The 15419-nt window shown below is 41.0% G+C and overlaps 1 protein-coding gene across 2 annotated transcripts in view; it reads left to right on the top strand.

Annotated features, from left to right (window-relative positions):
* Positions 1-15419, top strand: part of LOC106657671 (semaphorin-1A-like) — a 199674-nt gene that overhangs the window by 142222 nt on the left and 42033 nt on the right. For both annotated transcript variants that reach the window (XM_014379292.2, XM_014379291.2), the window contains exons 3-4: positions 7826-7922; positions 10503-10554. In XM_014379292.2, the coding sequence (XP_014234778.1) occupies positions 7826-7922; positions 10503-10554 (149 nt within the window). The remainder of the gene's footprint in view (positions 1-7825; positions 7923-10502; positions 10555-15419) is intronic.

Genomic DNA, 15419 nt, shown 5'->3' with positions numbered 1-15419 from the left:
GCTTTCTGCTGACCTCTTTTTTCAAGCACATCTTTTTGTCTCTGTCAACCGATTTCCAGCCTCGTAGTTCTGATGGTGCTCCATTACAAATTCCATTCGCGAACATTTCTTGGTGAATGCGCGAGACGGCACAAAAACTTGCTGCTCGCGAGTGCCATTAAACTTTTTTTTTTATTTTTCGCAAGAAACGTCGCGCGCGAGTCGCCTATATACCATAGTAGCAGCTGTAAAATGCGCTCACAATGTGCATGTGTGAAATTTCTATGGTAAAAGAGCCCGAGTAGTGGAGCTGCAAAGAAAGAGAGGAAAACCACATTAATTCGCGATTGACGTTTGATTGATTGATGACGAAAGCTCATCTTGGGACTTGGCTCGTGCTCAAAGCCCTTGCTCATACCTCCATAGCGTGTATCCGTACGCGTGCAGTTAGAAGATTAACTTGCTGCTCGCTGAATCGAATTAACGCACCTAACGTCTATGTGCGTATGCCATACATAATATAAAATAGCCTCTGCGCCTTTTTTTTCTCTATCAACTCCTATGCTATATTTGTCTGGCGTAGTGTGCGTTGAAAAGCAGTTATATACGTGCCGCTGATACAACACGCAACATTGGCAACGAGCATGAAAAATTACTCTATTTACGCGTTTGGAATTTCAGTGGCGGGCAAAACAGTTTCTCTCTCTCCAAAAACATATGCAACCGGTGAAATCCGTGCCACGTGTAAAGTCGTTTTTTACGGACTCAATGGAAAATACCCTCTGCACACTGCACTTAAGCACACATAGGCAGCTCAAACGGAGCGCGGCTCATTCGCAATATCATATGCTGTTCGCTTCATAACGAGATGCCGACGAAATTGTGCAGGTGTTACATCTGCGCGACTCCGGGAGCAGGCATAGCTTTTACATAGGCGCTCGAGTTACATGTGCGTTTAAGCATCTCGGGGATCGTGTGTGGCTTTGCCTTCGCTCACGTGCCAACGAGTCATATCGCGCGCAGCAACAAAGTGTGCACACGAATGGATGGGATATGGAAGCCGTGGATCGACATTGACGTCGTCGACGTCGTCGTAGTTGAGCTTACATAATGCCGAGGACCATTAGTAGGTACTTCTATACAAACTAGAGAAAGAAAGAGAGGGAAAGAGATGGTGAAGCTCGTGGGAAGCTCTTTGTTTTCCATTAAATCTTGAGGATTAATAAGGTATTTTTTGCGCGATATGTGAATGAAAATAATGCTCGCGCCCGACTAGGAAAGAAATGCAGAGGGAAGGAAGGAAGTTCAACGATCGGATTATAAGCTCGTTCGCTGCGAGCAAACAATATTATTCCAAGATAGGCATCGAATATGCGCGCGCACACTCGCACCACCACCAACCCATGGTACTCACACACACACACAGATATACACACTCATATTCGCATGTCTCTGATAAGTCTGAAAAAATAGCTCGCACAACCCATCCCGCGAAACAAAAAGATATGAATAAACTAGGTCGAGAATAACAACAGACACTCACGAGCAAGCAGTGAAAAAAGCAGCAGCGGCAGCAGTTCTCTATGCGATCCTTCCCCTCTCCGCTTCTCGCAGCGCTGCCGGGATTAGTAGCTTCGAGCACGAAAGCTCACGTGCTGTCTCCGATGTAAAATCCATGGGCTTTAGATACGGGAATTGAAGTTTTAATTGCGCGCAACATAGGCATAAATTCAAAGCTGAGACGAGGGATCGCTGTACAACCTGTATATGTATGTAGCTGCGCAATGATTTATCGCGTATGTATGCGAATGCCATGCGCGGGCCTGTATGTGTGTGTGTGAATATGATAAATTTCTGCACCACACGTTAGAGTCATCGTGGGCTTTTTGTCCATGCCCGTAACGATAATCAGTTCGCTACTTGCCCTCACTGCCTCAGCCTTTATTATATGAACGGTTTGAGGTGATTCGAGCGGTTTCGATACTATACTAGCACTAAACAAAAGCCCGTGAGCGCAAACTATGGCTATTTTCAACACCTGTACGCAGGCGAGGGTACTTGCTGCTTACGAGCTGCACTTATACTGCTGCCCGGTGAAATGTACGTTCAAAATCTCCTTTGAATAAATATATTTATGTACTCTATAATTAAATGGAAGAGATAGAGAGAGATCTCATTTTTGTACAAACAATTATGGGGAACGCACTTTAATTGTAGAAAAAATGCGTGAAAATTCATCTCATAATTATAAATAAACGCCTCTTTTCTATTCCCTTCTTTGAGCGGCTTGCGCGCTTCGCTTTATGCATATGTGCAGCTGCAGCCGGACAAAAGTTGAATTCCTCGGATAAGAAAGAGCATGGTATATAGCAGCCAAGCCTTTCCTTCGCCTTTCTGCCAGAGATAACGCGAGGTTTATCCTACCTGTGCGCAGCTCTCCCAGTGTGTGTGTCTGTCTTTGTCTCTTTCTCTCTCTCTCTCTCTCTTTCTACCACTGTTACGGCTGTTAGACTGAACTTTATCTAACTCGATTCTATGCAATCCTCGGCGCGTTATATGCGCGCCAGTTCCCTAGTTAAATTTTCCTCCTCGCTCGCACATACTGCACGGCGACTTGGAAAGGCAAATATATGTCTCCGCGTGTCCGTACAATAAACTATCCGGTTTAATTCGGAACGATATTATGGACTGTGAAAAATAAAAACGATCGGCGCGAACTATATTTGCAGCGTCATCATCGTCCGCGCACGCACTGAATAATATACGTTCATAAGGTCGATCTGCACACGCTCATAAGCACGCGCGAGCCATAACGAGCCATGCGTATGTATATCAGTTAGACCTAGCGCAATTATCAGCCGAGCTTGAAAATTATGTGCGCGCATACGGAACAAACAAATGATACGCAGCGGCTCTTCCCATTGTCGTTGTTACTGTATGTCCTATACGCGAGCGAACGCGCGGTCGCTACATTTCACGCGTTAAATATACAATCATCGTGCGCGGCATATTTTTTAAGGAGGTACCTCCGCTCAAAATTTACCGAAGAGATTCGACTCAAACTTCGTACACTAATCCTTTTTAATGATACAAATGAACTTGCAAAATTGTATGCAAGTTCAGTACTTCGTTTAGAAGATATTCGTATTTCAATTTAACATTGAGTCGAATGAGAAAGTCAGTTACAAGAGAATATCTCAAAATTTACCGAAAAGATTCGAGTAAAATTTTATGTGTATCATAATTAACTACCAAAGAACGTACGGTTAAATTTTCGTAGACATTGGATACCTTTTTAATGCTCAATTAATTAATAATAATTTATTGACACTAATCTCGGGACATTTGACCAGAATTTCGCCGGCGGGAGCGGATGACATAACCTAACATTTTTGAATTTCTCAGCGAAACGCAAATATCTTATATTATTTATAACGAAGACTATAATGACCTATCATTGATAGAAATTCAAAATTAAATAAATAATGGGTTGTTTAATTTTATATCAATAATGTTTTATGCAATATAAACATTTTTTTTTATAAAATATGATTGAAAAATAACAAAATTTTACAAGTTTAATTATAAACTTCTTGAGATTAACGACACCAGCCGAGCAGTAAAAATATTGAGTTTTTCACAGTTGGTAGTTCTGCTCGGAGGTACCTCCTTAAACGAATCTTCCGAAAGTATATGCAGACAGTTGAGGTATTAAACGAGTTGTGGCCCATATTCCGTCTGACTACTCTCAATCTTCTTGGACTGGCTGCGCATATTCATCCGTGTACGTTTTCCTTACGCCCTTCCGACCGGCTGAGTGTATGTGTATGTGCGCGCGCGCTCAAGGAATATATTTCCTATTCTCCAGAGAAGCAGTTGGAGATGACGTACGAGTGTGACACGGACTCGCACTGCTCTCGCACATAGACTTACACGCGCGCGAGGGCGCATAGGTAAAATAGCTGTACACACACGCCTTAAAGTGGCTTGTAATGGCATACTTTATCGTGCTCTACCTGCATTTATAATACCTCCGTATAAGATATAGTCGACGGCTGCAGTCGCCTCGTGCGTTCGTGCACACACACACTCACTTGCGCGCGCACACACATACCTGCACTCTAAGCTCAATGACATTAATATTTGCATGAAAATGTTCGCTTGTTGTCACAGAGAAAAGACATTGTTACACATTAATGTATGACTTTATTTCAAGAAAACGGAGAAAGAGAGATACGTTTGCGGAGAAAAAAATTCAATATCAGCTTACTATCACGGTATCAAGGTTTTGAAAATTTCAGCGACTCGTTATGTGATGCTTTTTTTGCGGCTGATAGCGAGGGAGAGAACGTCTTGCGCACGAGCCTTATCTTATCCCGCAGGAGTGGATAAACCATTCCGGACGTCACAGCAGCCTTGTCCCCGAAGTACCTATAGATATTCCTTCCAAGTTATGTGTCTCTCAGGAACATAAGCTAGACCACACGCGCCTGGCTCGCAGCTGTAATACGTGTATACTTTTGGATATTGAAGTCCGGACGTGGTTCTCTTGCACGAAGTAAAATATTTAGCAAAAAGTGAGATTATTGATGTTTCAACGAGTCGAGAAGCGAAAGGCATCGTCCAGCTTGAGAATAAATAATTTCTATTGCTTAATTTTTCGAGTGATCGCAGATAAAATACACAAAGTCATCATGTAGTTATACCGGCGAATTATCGGAGACGCGATAAAAATACCTCGCAACTTATTCTCATTGGCCGGAGAATCGATTCGACGAGATGTATAATTCAACTCATTACTGCGAGAACAAAGAGTAGCAGCAGCAGCAGCTACCGAATGGGTAGAAAATAGAAGCCAAGTTAAGTATTCTTTAGAAATATACGCGCGTATCAACGCCAAGGAAAAACACATCGGTAAATTTTCAGGCACGTCTATTCCGTTACATTAGACGTATTGGTACTGGATATATGCAAGTACCAAAATATGTTTTACAGATACTGCGTGTACGAACGAGCCTCGGTGCTGCGAAGAGAGGAACACGAGTGTGTCGGCAAAAGAAAAACTGTTTCCCGACGAGTCGACTCATCCTCGTCGTGTATGAGAACTGCTCGTCGAGTTATAAAACATCAAACGGTAAACTCGCGAGGCGATGTATGTTTATCTCTATACGTCTGTATGTGGGTATTCGTATGGGTAATACAGGTAGGCGCAGGTATAGCATCATCACGAAAACGCGTAAAACCGTTTGACCGTGTCCCCGATACCCTTTGACCTATGAGCGATTCTGTACAAGTCCGCGTGCACGGCAAACAGCTGCATCACTAGAATTTGCATGATCCATCCGCCTGTGCATGTGCGCGTCTGCCTAGGTGCATCTTTTGCAATGCGACTAGGCCTCTCTCTCTCTCTCTCTCTCTGTATACGATTCATGGAATTTAACAATGAAGATATGACTGTTGCGCGCAAACATATATACACACACACGGGCTCAAGCGGGTTTGGGATGCAATGTCAAAGGGGAAGAGAACGAGAAAGAGATAGAGAGAGAGAGATTCTAGTTTCACGACTTTACGTGAGCATACACTCGCACTCGCATTCGCATTCGCGTACGCACTCATACGTATGTGCAGTTACGATAAATCGCGAGACCAATAATATTACCGAGTACGACTGCTGGGCATGAAAATTGAATTTTCTCCGTGAAAGATTTTCCTGCAGTCCGTACTTCTGGAATATTTTTACGTTCGATGTATGCGAAAAATCAGCGTAGTTATATCGCGCGCTCAGAGAGAGAAAGAGAGAAAGAGAGAGAGAGAGAGAGAGAGAGAGAGAGAGAGAGAGAGCGAAAGAGAGAAGTAGCGAGCCTGCAGACCCTGAATGAAAAAAACGAGCTAAACGACTTTTGTAAAACCAGTTTTTCAACGGAGCAATTGCACTGCTGCGTTAAACTCGTAGAGCTGCTTGATTTATTCAATAAACGTTTAGCGAAATATACATACATCATTGGTACGCACTCTTACACGTGCACGCACACCAACTCACACTAGCATGTTCATATATTACACTGACAAATTCATTATAAGCATATTTATATCATACATGCTTAAACACAGATTCTTAAAGAAAAATTTTACAAACAGATCAAACAAAATCGTTATCAATAATCATGCTAGAGTTTAATACTCCACCATTGAGAAAACTTGACCAAAGCAAAGCGAGGGCTCTGCCAAAGTTAACCTGTGCAATACTATTATTGCTATTGCCGCGTATTTTAACACAAGAGTGACCCCTACTATGCTATAATTGAGTTTTCTCGCTGGTGCAGAATTTAAATCGAACTAGTGTATAAAGCCAGTAAACCCTGCATAGGCTCATTTTGAAATATTTTTATTCAAAAAATACAAAGAACTTTATTTTTTTAATTTTAGCAAATTCAATGATTTTGGGATTTCAATGGGTTTACGGAGAATAAAAGTTCAACTTTGAATCTGTAAATCTATAAAGATGCCACCTAAAGGTTTTAAATTTTGAGAATTCCTGAAGGATGTTTTTAGTCTGTACTTTATTTTTTTATTATTTTCTGATTAACATGATACAACTTACATATATTTCAATCATGATTGACCCGTGAAGATATAGCTAAGGATTTATGTGAAATCCAGCTTCTTGTTCCTCTTCCTCGGAGGAGAGCCTGTCTGCAGTATTTTATACATCTAGATCAAGCACAAAAGAATTCCGTATCCAGTTTGAAGAGACAATAGCTCGAGTCAATAGTCGTATGTTTACTTTTGCTATATATAAATTACCCTTAAAAAGCTCTTTTTATTCATAGAAAAATGCACTTGGCATTTTAGCCGGAACGGCTGCAAGACACGAACTGAAAGAAGAATCCTTCTTCGGAGATAATTAGGCTAAAAAACATACCTACCCGACGTTCGTCTATTTACCTTGAAAGCCTCAATTTCTCTTCCTTCACTCGTCCAAACTGTCGGTCGAGAACAATCGAACTTTTTTAGCTCTCTCCCCTTGGAGCTCTGAATCTTGCGAATGAAAAACAATGAGACGCTTGCCAACATGTAGGCGCACAATGATTGAGATTCAAACTTTAATCGCCAAATGGACGAAGCGAGGCTCTCCGACATCATCATCGGCTGGCTACGTGGACACTCGCCAATATCGCGCGCCGCTTTGCTCTCTGAAAAATGAATGAAATTGGCTAATGTTGCCACAAGCTCAAGAGTCATTAAAGAGTACAGACGAATGTAAAGATGCGGTGGTTTTAAAGTTAATGGGGAGTGAGAGCTGCATTCGAGAAAAAGAGCCTGCTAGCCAGGCCATTTTACGAGCCTCACTCCGAGTGCGTTTGTGGTTGTTTGTATGAATATATATTATGTACAATATTCTTTTTCTAGAGCTCATTCGCGAGATGAGCTTGCAATTTCTTACACGCTCCCGAGCACCATTTCGTTGTTTCCTCGGATTCTATAGGCGCGGACAATACCAGGCTAAACTTGTATTAGATGGTTTTTTATTTCTCGGTCGAAATCGTGATTCAAGTTTTTAATTAAAAAGTTCGACAAGATGTTGCGTGAAAACCAATCGCCGCGGCTGCTGCAAGAGTAAAACTTTTTCGTGAACTCCATTCGTAGAGAAAAATTCAATTTTCTCTCTCGACGACCTGCGCACAAAGTGCGTTTCTTATTGTAGAAAGTCAATGAATGGATGCGCTACACGACTGTGGTGCTGCTTTCATCGCCTATTCTCTAATGAAATTAAACTTTTTTCGACTGCTCCTTTCCTTAATGGTTATGTTATAAAACAACGAATTGTTATTTTATGTTTCAGGCGAAGTTATTGGCCAGCGATTTCTCGGCAACGAAAGTCACGTCGAACACTTTAAGCTACTTGAGCGATCGCCGACGTACTTCCTCATCGGTGCAAGGTAAGATTTTTCATGCGGAAAATATTTCTAACTCTATAGCTTGTTACACCTATATATCAAATAAAATAAAGTCGATTTCCCCTACGAAACTCCCGAGCTTTTCTTCGATATGCGCATTTCCCCGAGACGAGCGATTATCCGTCTTTGCAGAGCTCGCAAGCTCGATTTTTTTGCCAAGTACGACAAAAGCACGCGTGATAATTTCTCATCGGGTTTTTCAGAAAGCCATTTTCATGTATGAATTTTTCTTTCTTTCTTATACATCGTATAGAAGGCTGACCTGGCGTAGCACTTGTTGCGTATCAGCGTGTGCGTATAATACGATTTATGCCCGGTAACGCTGTAACGATTTTTTTCAATTCGTAAATAATCAACGGAAATGATTAGTTCATCTTCATTATTTTATTGTGGTACTCTATTGAACTAACTCTTTTTATACTTTTTTTTCTCATTTAATAATAATGAAAAATGTAGAAAAAGTGTCTTTCGTTAATGTTTAGTTAACCTGTTTTTTATAAAAAAAATTTTGATGACTATCTCTTGAAAAAATGAAAAAAAAAACAAGAAGGCAAAGCAAGAGTAGCTATAAACTAACTACCGTCATCGCACGAATCTTCGGCGCGTAAAGTAATCTCACTTAAAACCCTATTTTACAAAGTAATTAGTGCTGATTCTCGTTCTATCTTTTTTTTAATTTCACGACAACTTCATTAACGGCGCCCGTACGAGTAACTGTCATTTGACAAAAGAAAAGCACAAAGAAAGTAAAAGTAATAGGTTAACTGTATGTGTAGGTGTGCACGTGCAAGCTGCGTGCGTGCATACTTATGTACCTAGACACACGCATACTTGTACTTATAGGCACGTATAGAACCTATTCATCTCCCAATTAACTTCAGCGCCGTAACTTCATTTCAAGGATGGCACTATAATAATTCGGTGAGATGCAGTAGCAGCGTCGTCGTCGTCGTCGTTGCAGTCGACGACGATGGGACAATTAAACTCAGCACAAATTACAAATGGAACGACGACAAACTCGTTTAAGCTTGCTGCGCTTACACTGCCGCGCGCGCCGTGCTTTACTCTTCTTTCGCGCTCCATCTGACGAGCTTTTTGCTCTATATACGTACGCGTGTGCCCGTATACATGGCTGCTTTTCGTGCGCATGATTTTACCAGGGAGCGACTTGAAAGCTGTGTTGAGAAGAAAAGTTAGAGCTTGAAACTGTCGCATTTTGATCTCATCTCGTTACGGAAAATACCGACCGACTTGTTTACACAGTCTCATGAGATAAGAGAAAGAAAGAAAGAGAGAGAGAGAGAGAGATAAAGATCAAAGTTCCATTATTCTCACTCGCGTCATTCTAAGATTCAGTGATCTTACGCACAATGCAACATAATGTTCGACTTTTGAAATTCAATAAGCGCTTTCTCTCTTAAGCCCACAAAAGACCATCGAGTCAAACGACTCATCATTTTTGTCCAATGCAGCTTCAATCTACTAGTATATAGTACTTAACTTACGTATACACTCAGAACATGAAAAGCAGCTTTGTTTTACTTAAGACGCGCTGGAAACGAGCTCAGCGTTCAAAAGTAAAATGTCAGATTGCTGGCATGATAAAATCAAATCGTTCGTGATTTTTCCGCGCCTTCTACTCAAAAGGAAGATAATTTTTTCTTAACATAATTTTTCGGCGTGTTTCATTCCTCAGAGCATGTGCTCGGTTGTGTAGCTTCGGGACAGGGTTGCTGGATGGAGAGAAGGGATGGAGAGCGAAAGAGCGATTGATTGAAATTGGGCAGTTAGCCGTTAGCTTTTCGAAGCATCGCATCTAGCCCTCGCTATCTCTTTTCTCACTCCAGCACGGAGCTTTTTTTGAGCCTGCAAGTTTCTCAGAGAATCACCCCCTTTGTTAATTATTTACGTAATAAAGAAGTTTTATTGTTAAGAAAGTGCGTCTACGTTTTGATTGACCTTGGTTCGCATAAAGTAAATTCTACATTCGCTTGCAATCATCTCGTCGCATATTTCACTTGGCCCGCAGCGGCACCAGCATGTAAACATTTAACTTAAAATTTGAATACTCGTTTGTATAAATGATAACCGATGAATATACCTTGAAATCAATCCAAGTTTTTTTTCTCCAAGTAGATAAATTTGATTTCATGCAAAATCATCAATGTTGATATGATTAAAATTAAATGCAAACTTTTTCATAAATTATTTAACATTAATTTCAAATCATAATTGATGTAAATAAACCATTTCTCGGAATTTTCATTTTTGAAGTTTGCAAATTCTGGAACAAACTTTTGGAATTTTAATTCCTACTATTTTCAAAATTTTGGAAATCAATTCTCGAACCTTTCTTCGGAATTTAAATTCTCGGAAATCCTACAAATTTGGAATCAATCCTTGGTATTTCAATTTTTTATTTTGTTAAAACTTTTACATTTATAATTTTACTAATACCTTCAATAAAATTTATCATTTTTATGTAAAGCTTTACTTAATTTGATTTCATTTGTCTTACAGTTTGAAATCATTTAAAAACAACAACACTTTTTCTCATTACAGGAATGCCATTTACAATATAAGTCTACACGATCTTACAGAAATTCCTGACCAGGTGAGTTTTTTTTTACTTTTTTACTTAAATGATATACTTACATTATGCAACTTTAAATCTAGGGTTAAGCAGGCTTAAGAGATTGAAACAAGACGAGTATATTATGTATCTTTTAATTTTTAAATCTTAGCATTATTTTTTAGCTTTCGCGCTTTTCTCTTGTTGTATTAAAATCATACTGTATTTGCTTGATTTTAGTTACGTCCGAAAATTAATGCCTGATGGCTTGTAAAATTTAAAAAATAAAGGTCAATGAACTACAAAGATTCACTACGGAAAAGTTGCTGCGTAAAAATTTTTGACAACCGCTTGATTCTCTAAATGCGGCTAATAACTGTTCGACGTTAATGCAACATGCAGTACTAGAAAATAAAGCGCACTTGTTCGTATATTACATTAAAATTATATTTGCGCGTGTAGACCATTTAGAATGCGGAAAGAAATGTGTACCCATCGATTTCGCAGATAAACACTAGCAGTGGAACGCGAAGAATGTTCAAATAACGTCAAATGTGTTAAGCCGTTCGCGTATACGTTCGTTCAACGAACGACGCATCGAGAGCAACAAAGTCGATCCGCCGAGTAATATAAGTGCTCTTTTTTATTGCGCGCAGAGTTGATGGTCATTCGCAAGATGAGTACGAGACTCTCAAGATCGTTATAGTATGTATTAGCGGTTTTTTTTTTGCAGAACATTTTTAAGAGGTGAGTTTCGGACGTAATTACACAGCAGCATTGACCGATGTAACTTCTTCAACTTTAGAGCCACGAACAAATTTGTAAGGAAAAAAAGTGTTTTGGATACCCAATATTTTTTGTTTCATATTTTGATATGAAAGTTTTAGTATTCCGTACGTTTAATAACCAGACCGTAGAACGATTTGAAGGAAAAGTTGAATTAGTCAGGGCGATTTGCCAGGATGAACGAGAATGAAACTTGTGAAGGGTGTACCTAAGTACTTTGATGAACTTGAACTATAGTACGGTATCGAGTAACCTAGGGGTGCGTTATTACCCCGATATGGTCGTCAAAGGTTAAGAGTATTAAAGAGTTATAATGCAGCCGCTCTTAAAATATATGCGTAATACCGCGTGAATCTCGGCTCTTGTGCTTAAAAGATGCTAAAGATCTTTTTTCTGAAAGTCTTTAGATATTTTTCTATTTAATACAAAAGCTGTAGGAATTAAAACGTTGATAAGAATTTTCAACAGAATTTTTCTGCCCAAATTGACGATGAGCTTGGTCGGAAGCGATTTCATTAAATTCGTTAACCGAGGGAGAAATTGCCTTTTCAAAAAAATAGTAAATTCTCCCGATGCCTCGGTGTCTGTGGGAAAAAATCGTCAAAGGGGGAGGAAGAGGAGGTTGGGGAGAGGGGGGAAGGGAAGAAGAGGAGAGAAAGGGAGATGAAGAATTGTTACAAAAAATTGAACACGACGAAATCTATACGCAATCTAGCGGGCAACATCGTGGCGATGTGTACACTCGATATTCCTGCGGTCAGCGCACGCACACATATAAATACTTGCAAGAGATCTTGCCCACACGTATGATCGGATTTTATTTTCTCTCGCATGCATACAAGTTCGATTCTGTTCTATTTTCGCGGTGATCTTGACAAAGCTCAGCAAGCGTGTCGTTATGAAAATAGTTATGAAACGAGATGATAATTCGACTTGATAAGGTATCAATTTTTTGAAAATTTTTTTTAATTTACTGTACAGGTACTAATAAGGTTGAAAATTCAAAAGTTTCGTAAAAAAATTGTACAATAAGTTTTTTGCTTTAATATTCAATATCTTGCAAAAAAAAAGTTGAAAAATCGTATGAGCTGGTAATAAATGAATGAATGAGTCAAGCTAGTTCCATTGGCGATGCAAACTCGAAGGTTTATTACATAGGTTTATTTATCTTCCGTATAAATCAAAGTTTTACAATGCATGATTCATATGATTTTGTCTATCCATAGCTGTATCCATTGTCGTCGGCATGCAACGAACGATAAAAAAAAAGGGGAGAAAAAAAGGGCAAAATCTCCGAGCACAGACTGTTGAATTATAATTAAGTGCAACGGAGCACGATATTACATCGATATATATAGCAGATCTACAAGCTGGGCCGCTAATGGAATCCGAGCCGCGCGCGCCTGACAAAATCAGCTATGCACTGGAAATATAGCGGAATATAACGGTCCAGCTCGCGTATTTATATGGGACTGTCTGTGCGCGCGCGAGCCAGTACGTATTTATGCGAGTGCTCGTTTGTAGGTTTTAGCTTCTGTCGTCGTTTGCTGATTCGCGCATGCACCTGCGTAAGCGCTAGCCCCGAGCCTGCAGTCGTTTTTGCAGCCTGCGTATTTACGGCTAGCTCTCGCGCTCGCGACTCTTACGTACAGCACCATGTACACATATATATACGAATGTACTTCGAATGGTGCATGTGCATGCAACGAACGGTATCGCAGTTCGCTCGGATATACGTAACGCCTCATGGACCCGTTCGACGCGTACATATATACTTGTAATTCGTTGCGCCGTATATAATCCATCCATCGACGCTCCTACTAGCGAGTCATTTTTTAGGCATTAATAACTCGACTTGTTAGCGAGTGAAAATAAAAGTATCTCTCTTATCAGCTTTTTGACTTTTGTCGCGTAATTACAAATAAAATACGTATAGCATACACTTTCTTAAGTCGGTACCACAACTTGCAATTAAGCGTGTACGTATATTACGTACACGCACGTAAATTTACGCACACGTAAATTCATTATGATGAAGCATCTCCGACATTCGCTACGGAGCTCACAATACATTATTTCGTTCATTTCCTTTTGCCGCTAGTTACCGCGTTGAATATTCGCCTATGATACATATATATTATATATAACGGTTGATGCTGCAGCGTCTGCAAAACACACACAGACACACACGTTGCACACATTTTCATCAAGATGTTTTCACACACTCGATTCTTCGGAGTATTCTCGTTGTTATTCACAAGCAAGTGTACATGTGCAAGTTTATATGTATTGCTTATAGTAGCTGAAGCTGCTCTCCTCTAATTACAAGTCTACAAAAGCTAGCGCGAATACATACTTGTGCAGATGTGCAGATGGGCAGAGAGCGATTGTTGCTTACGTGTACGGATGCGCGTACCAAATCAAGCAGAGTGTATGCATTTATAAGTATACGTACTTGGCGTGCAAAAGGATCGCTAAAGGAAAGCTGGCTCGGCTCGAGCGAGCGAGATGTAAAAATAAAGTCCGCGGCGGCGTCGACGCGTCTCGCTCGCCTCTAATGATTCGCTCCGAGCCGAACTCGGCTTTTATTACCTCGCTCTCTCAGGCACTTGGCGTTGGCGCGATTCGAGCGACGATAAGGAAAAACAGCGGAAAGCTATCCGTTGTTCGATCAACGCCGCGAATATTTAATTGATCGCGTAAAGTACTGTTACGCAATGGCAGCGCGACTCGCCGTGAATGAATTAACCGTTGCGTCGCACATCCACATGTATTAAATAGCGCTTGCGATACTTGAGAAAATCGTAATATATATTTTTCTCTCTCCAGAGCGACGAGAGCTATTTACAACGAAGACGACGACGGAGTCGACGACTGTACTTTGACGATGTGTATATATATGCATCCGCGCGCACACGTGCTTATTATAGAATGATTTAGTCGCTCATAATGCGATGCTACATATATACGTATTACGTGTGTAGGTACGAATGTATAACGCACAGAGCTCGACGCGACTTGCGTAGAGCCTAATTAGCGCACGACGTCGACTGCGAGACGAAGGATCGTAGCGCGCGCTACATTAGTATACGAGAAGCTCCTTCTAAGGGGCGTCGTGCCTCGTACTTCTATTCAGCCGCGATCCAGCTTATGAATAATCCAGACCTTAAAAAGGATCTCAATATTGCATTAAAGACGGCGGAGAAAGAGAGACATAGAGGAAGAGATGCTCGTGCCACCGAAGCTGCATTCGAGCGAGTAAGAAAGCAGTCGGTATAAATTGAAATTGCGGACGCACGCCTGCCGACTAAATACCGCAGTCATTTGTCGCTTGAAAATTGCGGCGGATGGATGAAAAAAAAAGAAATGCACGTGCACCTACGTGTATACACGCAACACGCGTTTAGCGCACACGGTGTCTTTCTCTCGTTAGACAGTGCGAGCGAGCGAGCCTAGTATTGAGCAATTGACTTTGTAAACATTATTTCACGTGCGTCAATGCGTCCGTCAATCAAATCCGCGTTAGCTGTAAAAGTTCAGCCGTAAAACAGCCTATCTCTAAGCTGATCGCAGCAGCTTCGCTCAGCTCTTAAAAGACGAGAAAAAGTCGAGAAATTTAGTGATTTGTCATCGAGGAAGATTAATACAAATATGCAAACCTGGACGCGTATAAAAAGAGTCACGCGTATCCACATATGTTTATATACCGCGTGTATATAGATAGGATACGCAGAGAGTCTGACCGGTCATTCACTCGACTGCAGCGCCTGTGCCTTTCTCATCGTCGTCGTCGCCACCACCGCCGCCGCCGCCGCCGTTGCTAGTGCTGCTGCTGCTGCTGCCGCTGAGACTTCGATATATTCAAGCGATAACGGAGCTTGGAGAGGAGGGAGAGCTCCGCGAGCGCTCCAGGCATTTGCGTCGGTGGTGCATATAAACGTACGAAGAGATTATAAAAGTCGACGCTGTGCCTCCTACCACGGCGCATATTATACATATACACACATGCAGCTGCGAACTCGAGTATTCGTACACGCGCGCGTGCTGTTTCGCGTACATATATAGGTACCGCGCGCGCGATCATGCGAAATTTATCCTCGCTCGATGCTTGACGCGTTATT

Source organism: Trichogramma pretiosum, unplaced genomic scaffold (genome assembly GCF_000599845.2).
Source record: "Trichogramma pretiosum strain Unisexual culture from Peru unplaced genomic scaffold, Tpre_2.0 scaffold71, whole genome shotgun sequence".
NCBI lineage: Eukaryota > Metazoa > Arthropoda > Insecta > Hymenoptera > Trichogrammatidae > Trichogramma > Trichogramma pretiosum.
The sequence above is the reverse complement of the archived record's forward strand: the minus strand, read 5'-3'. Positions and strand labels throughout refer to the sequence as shown.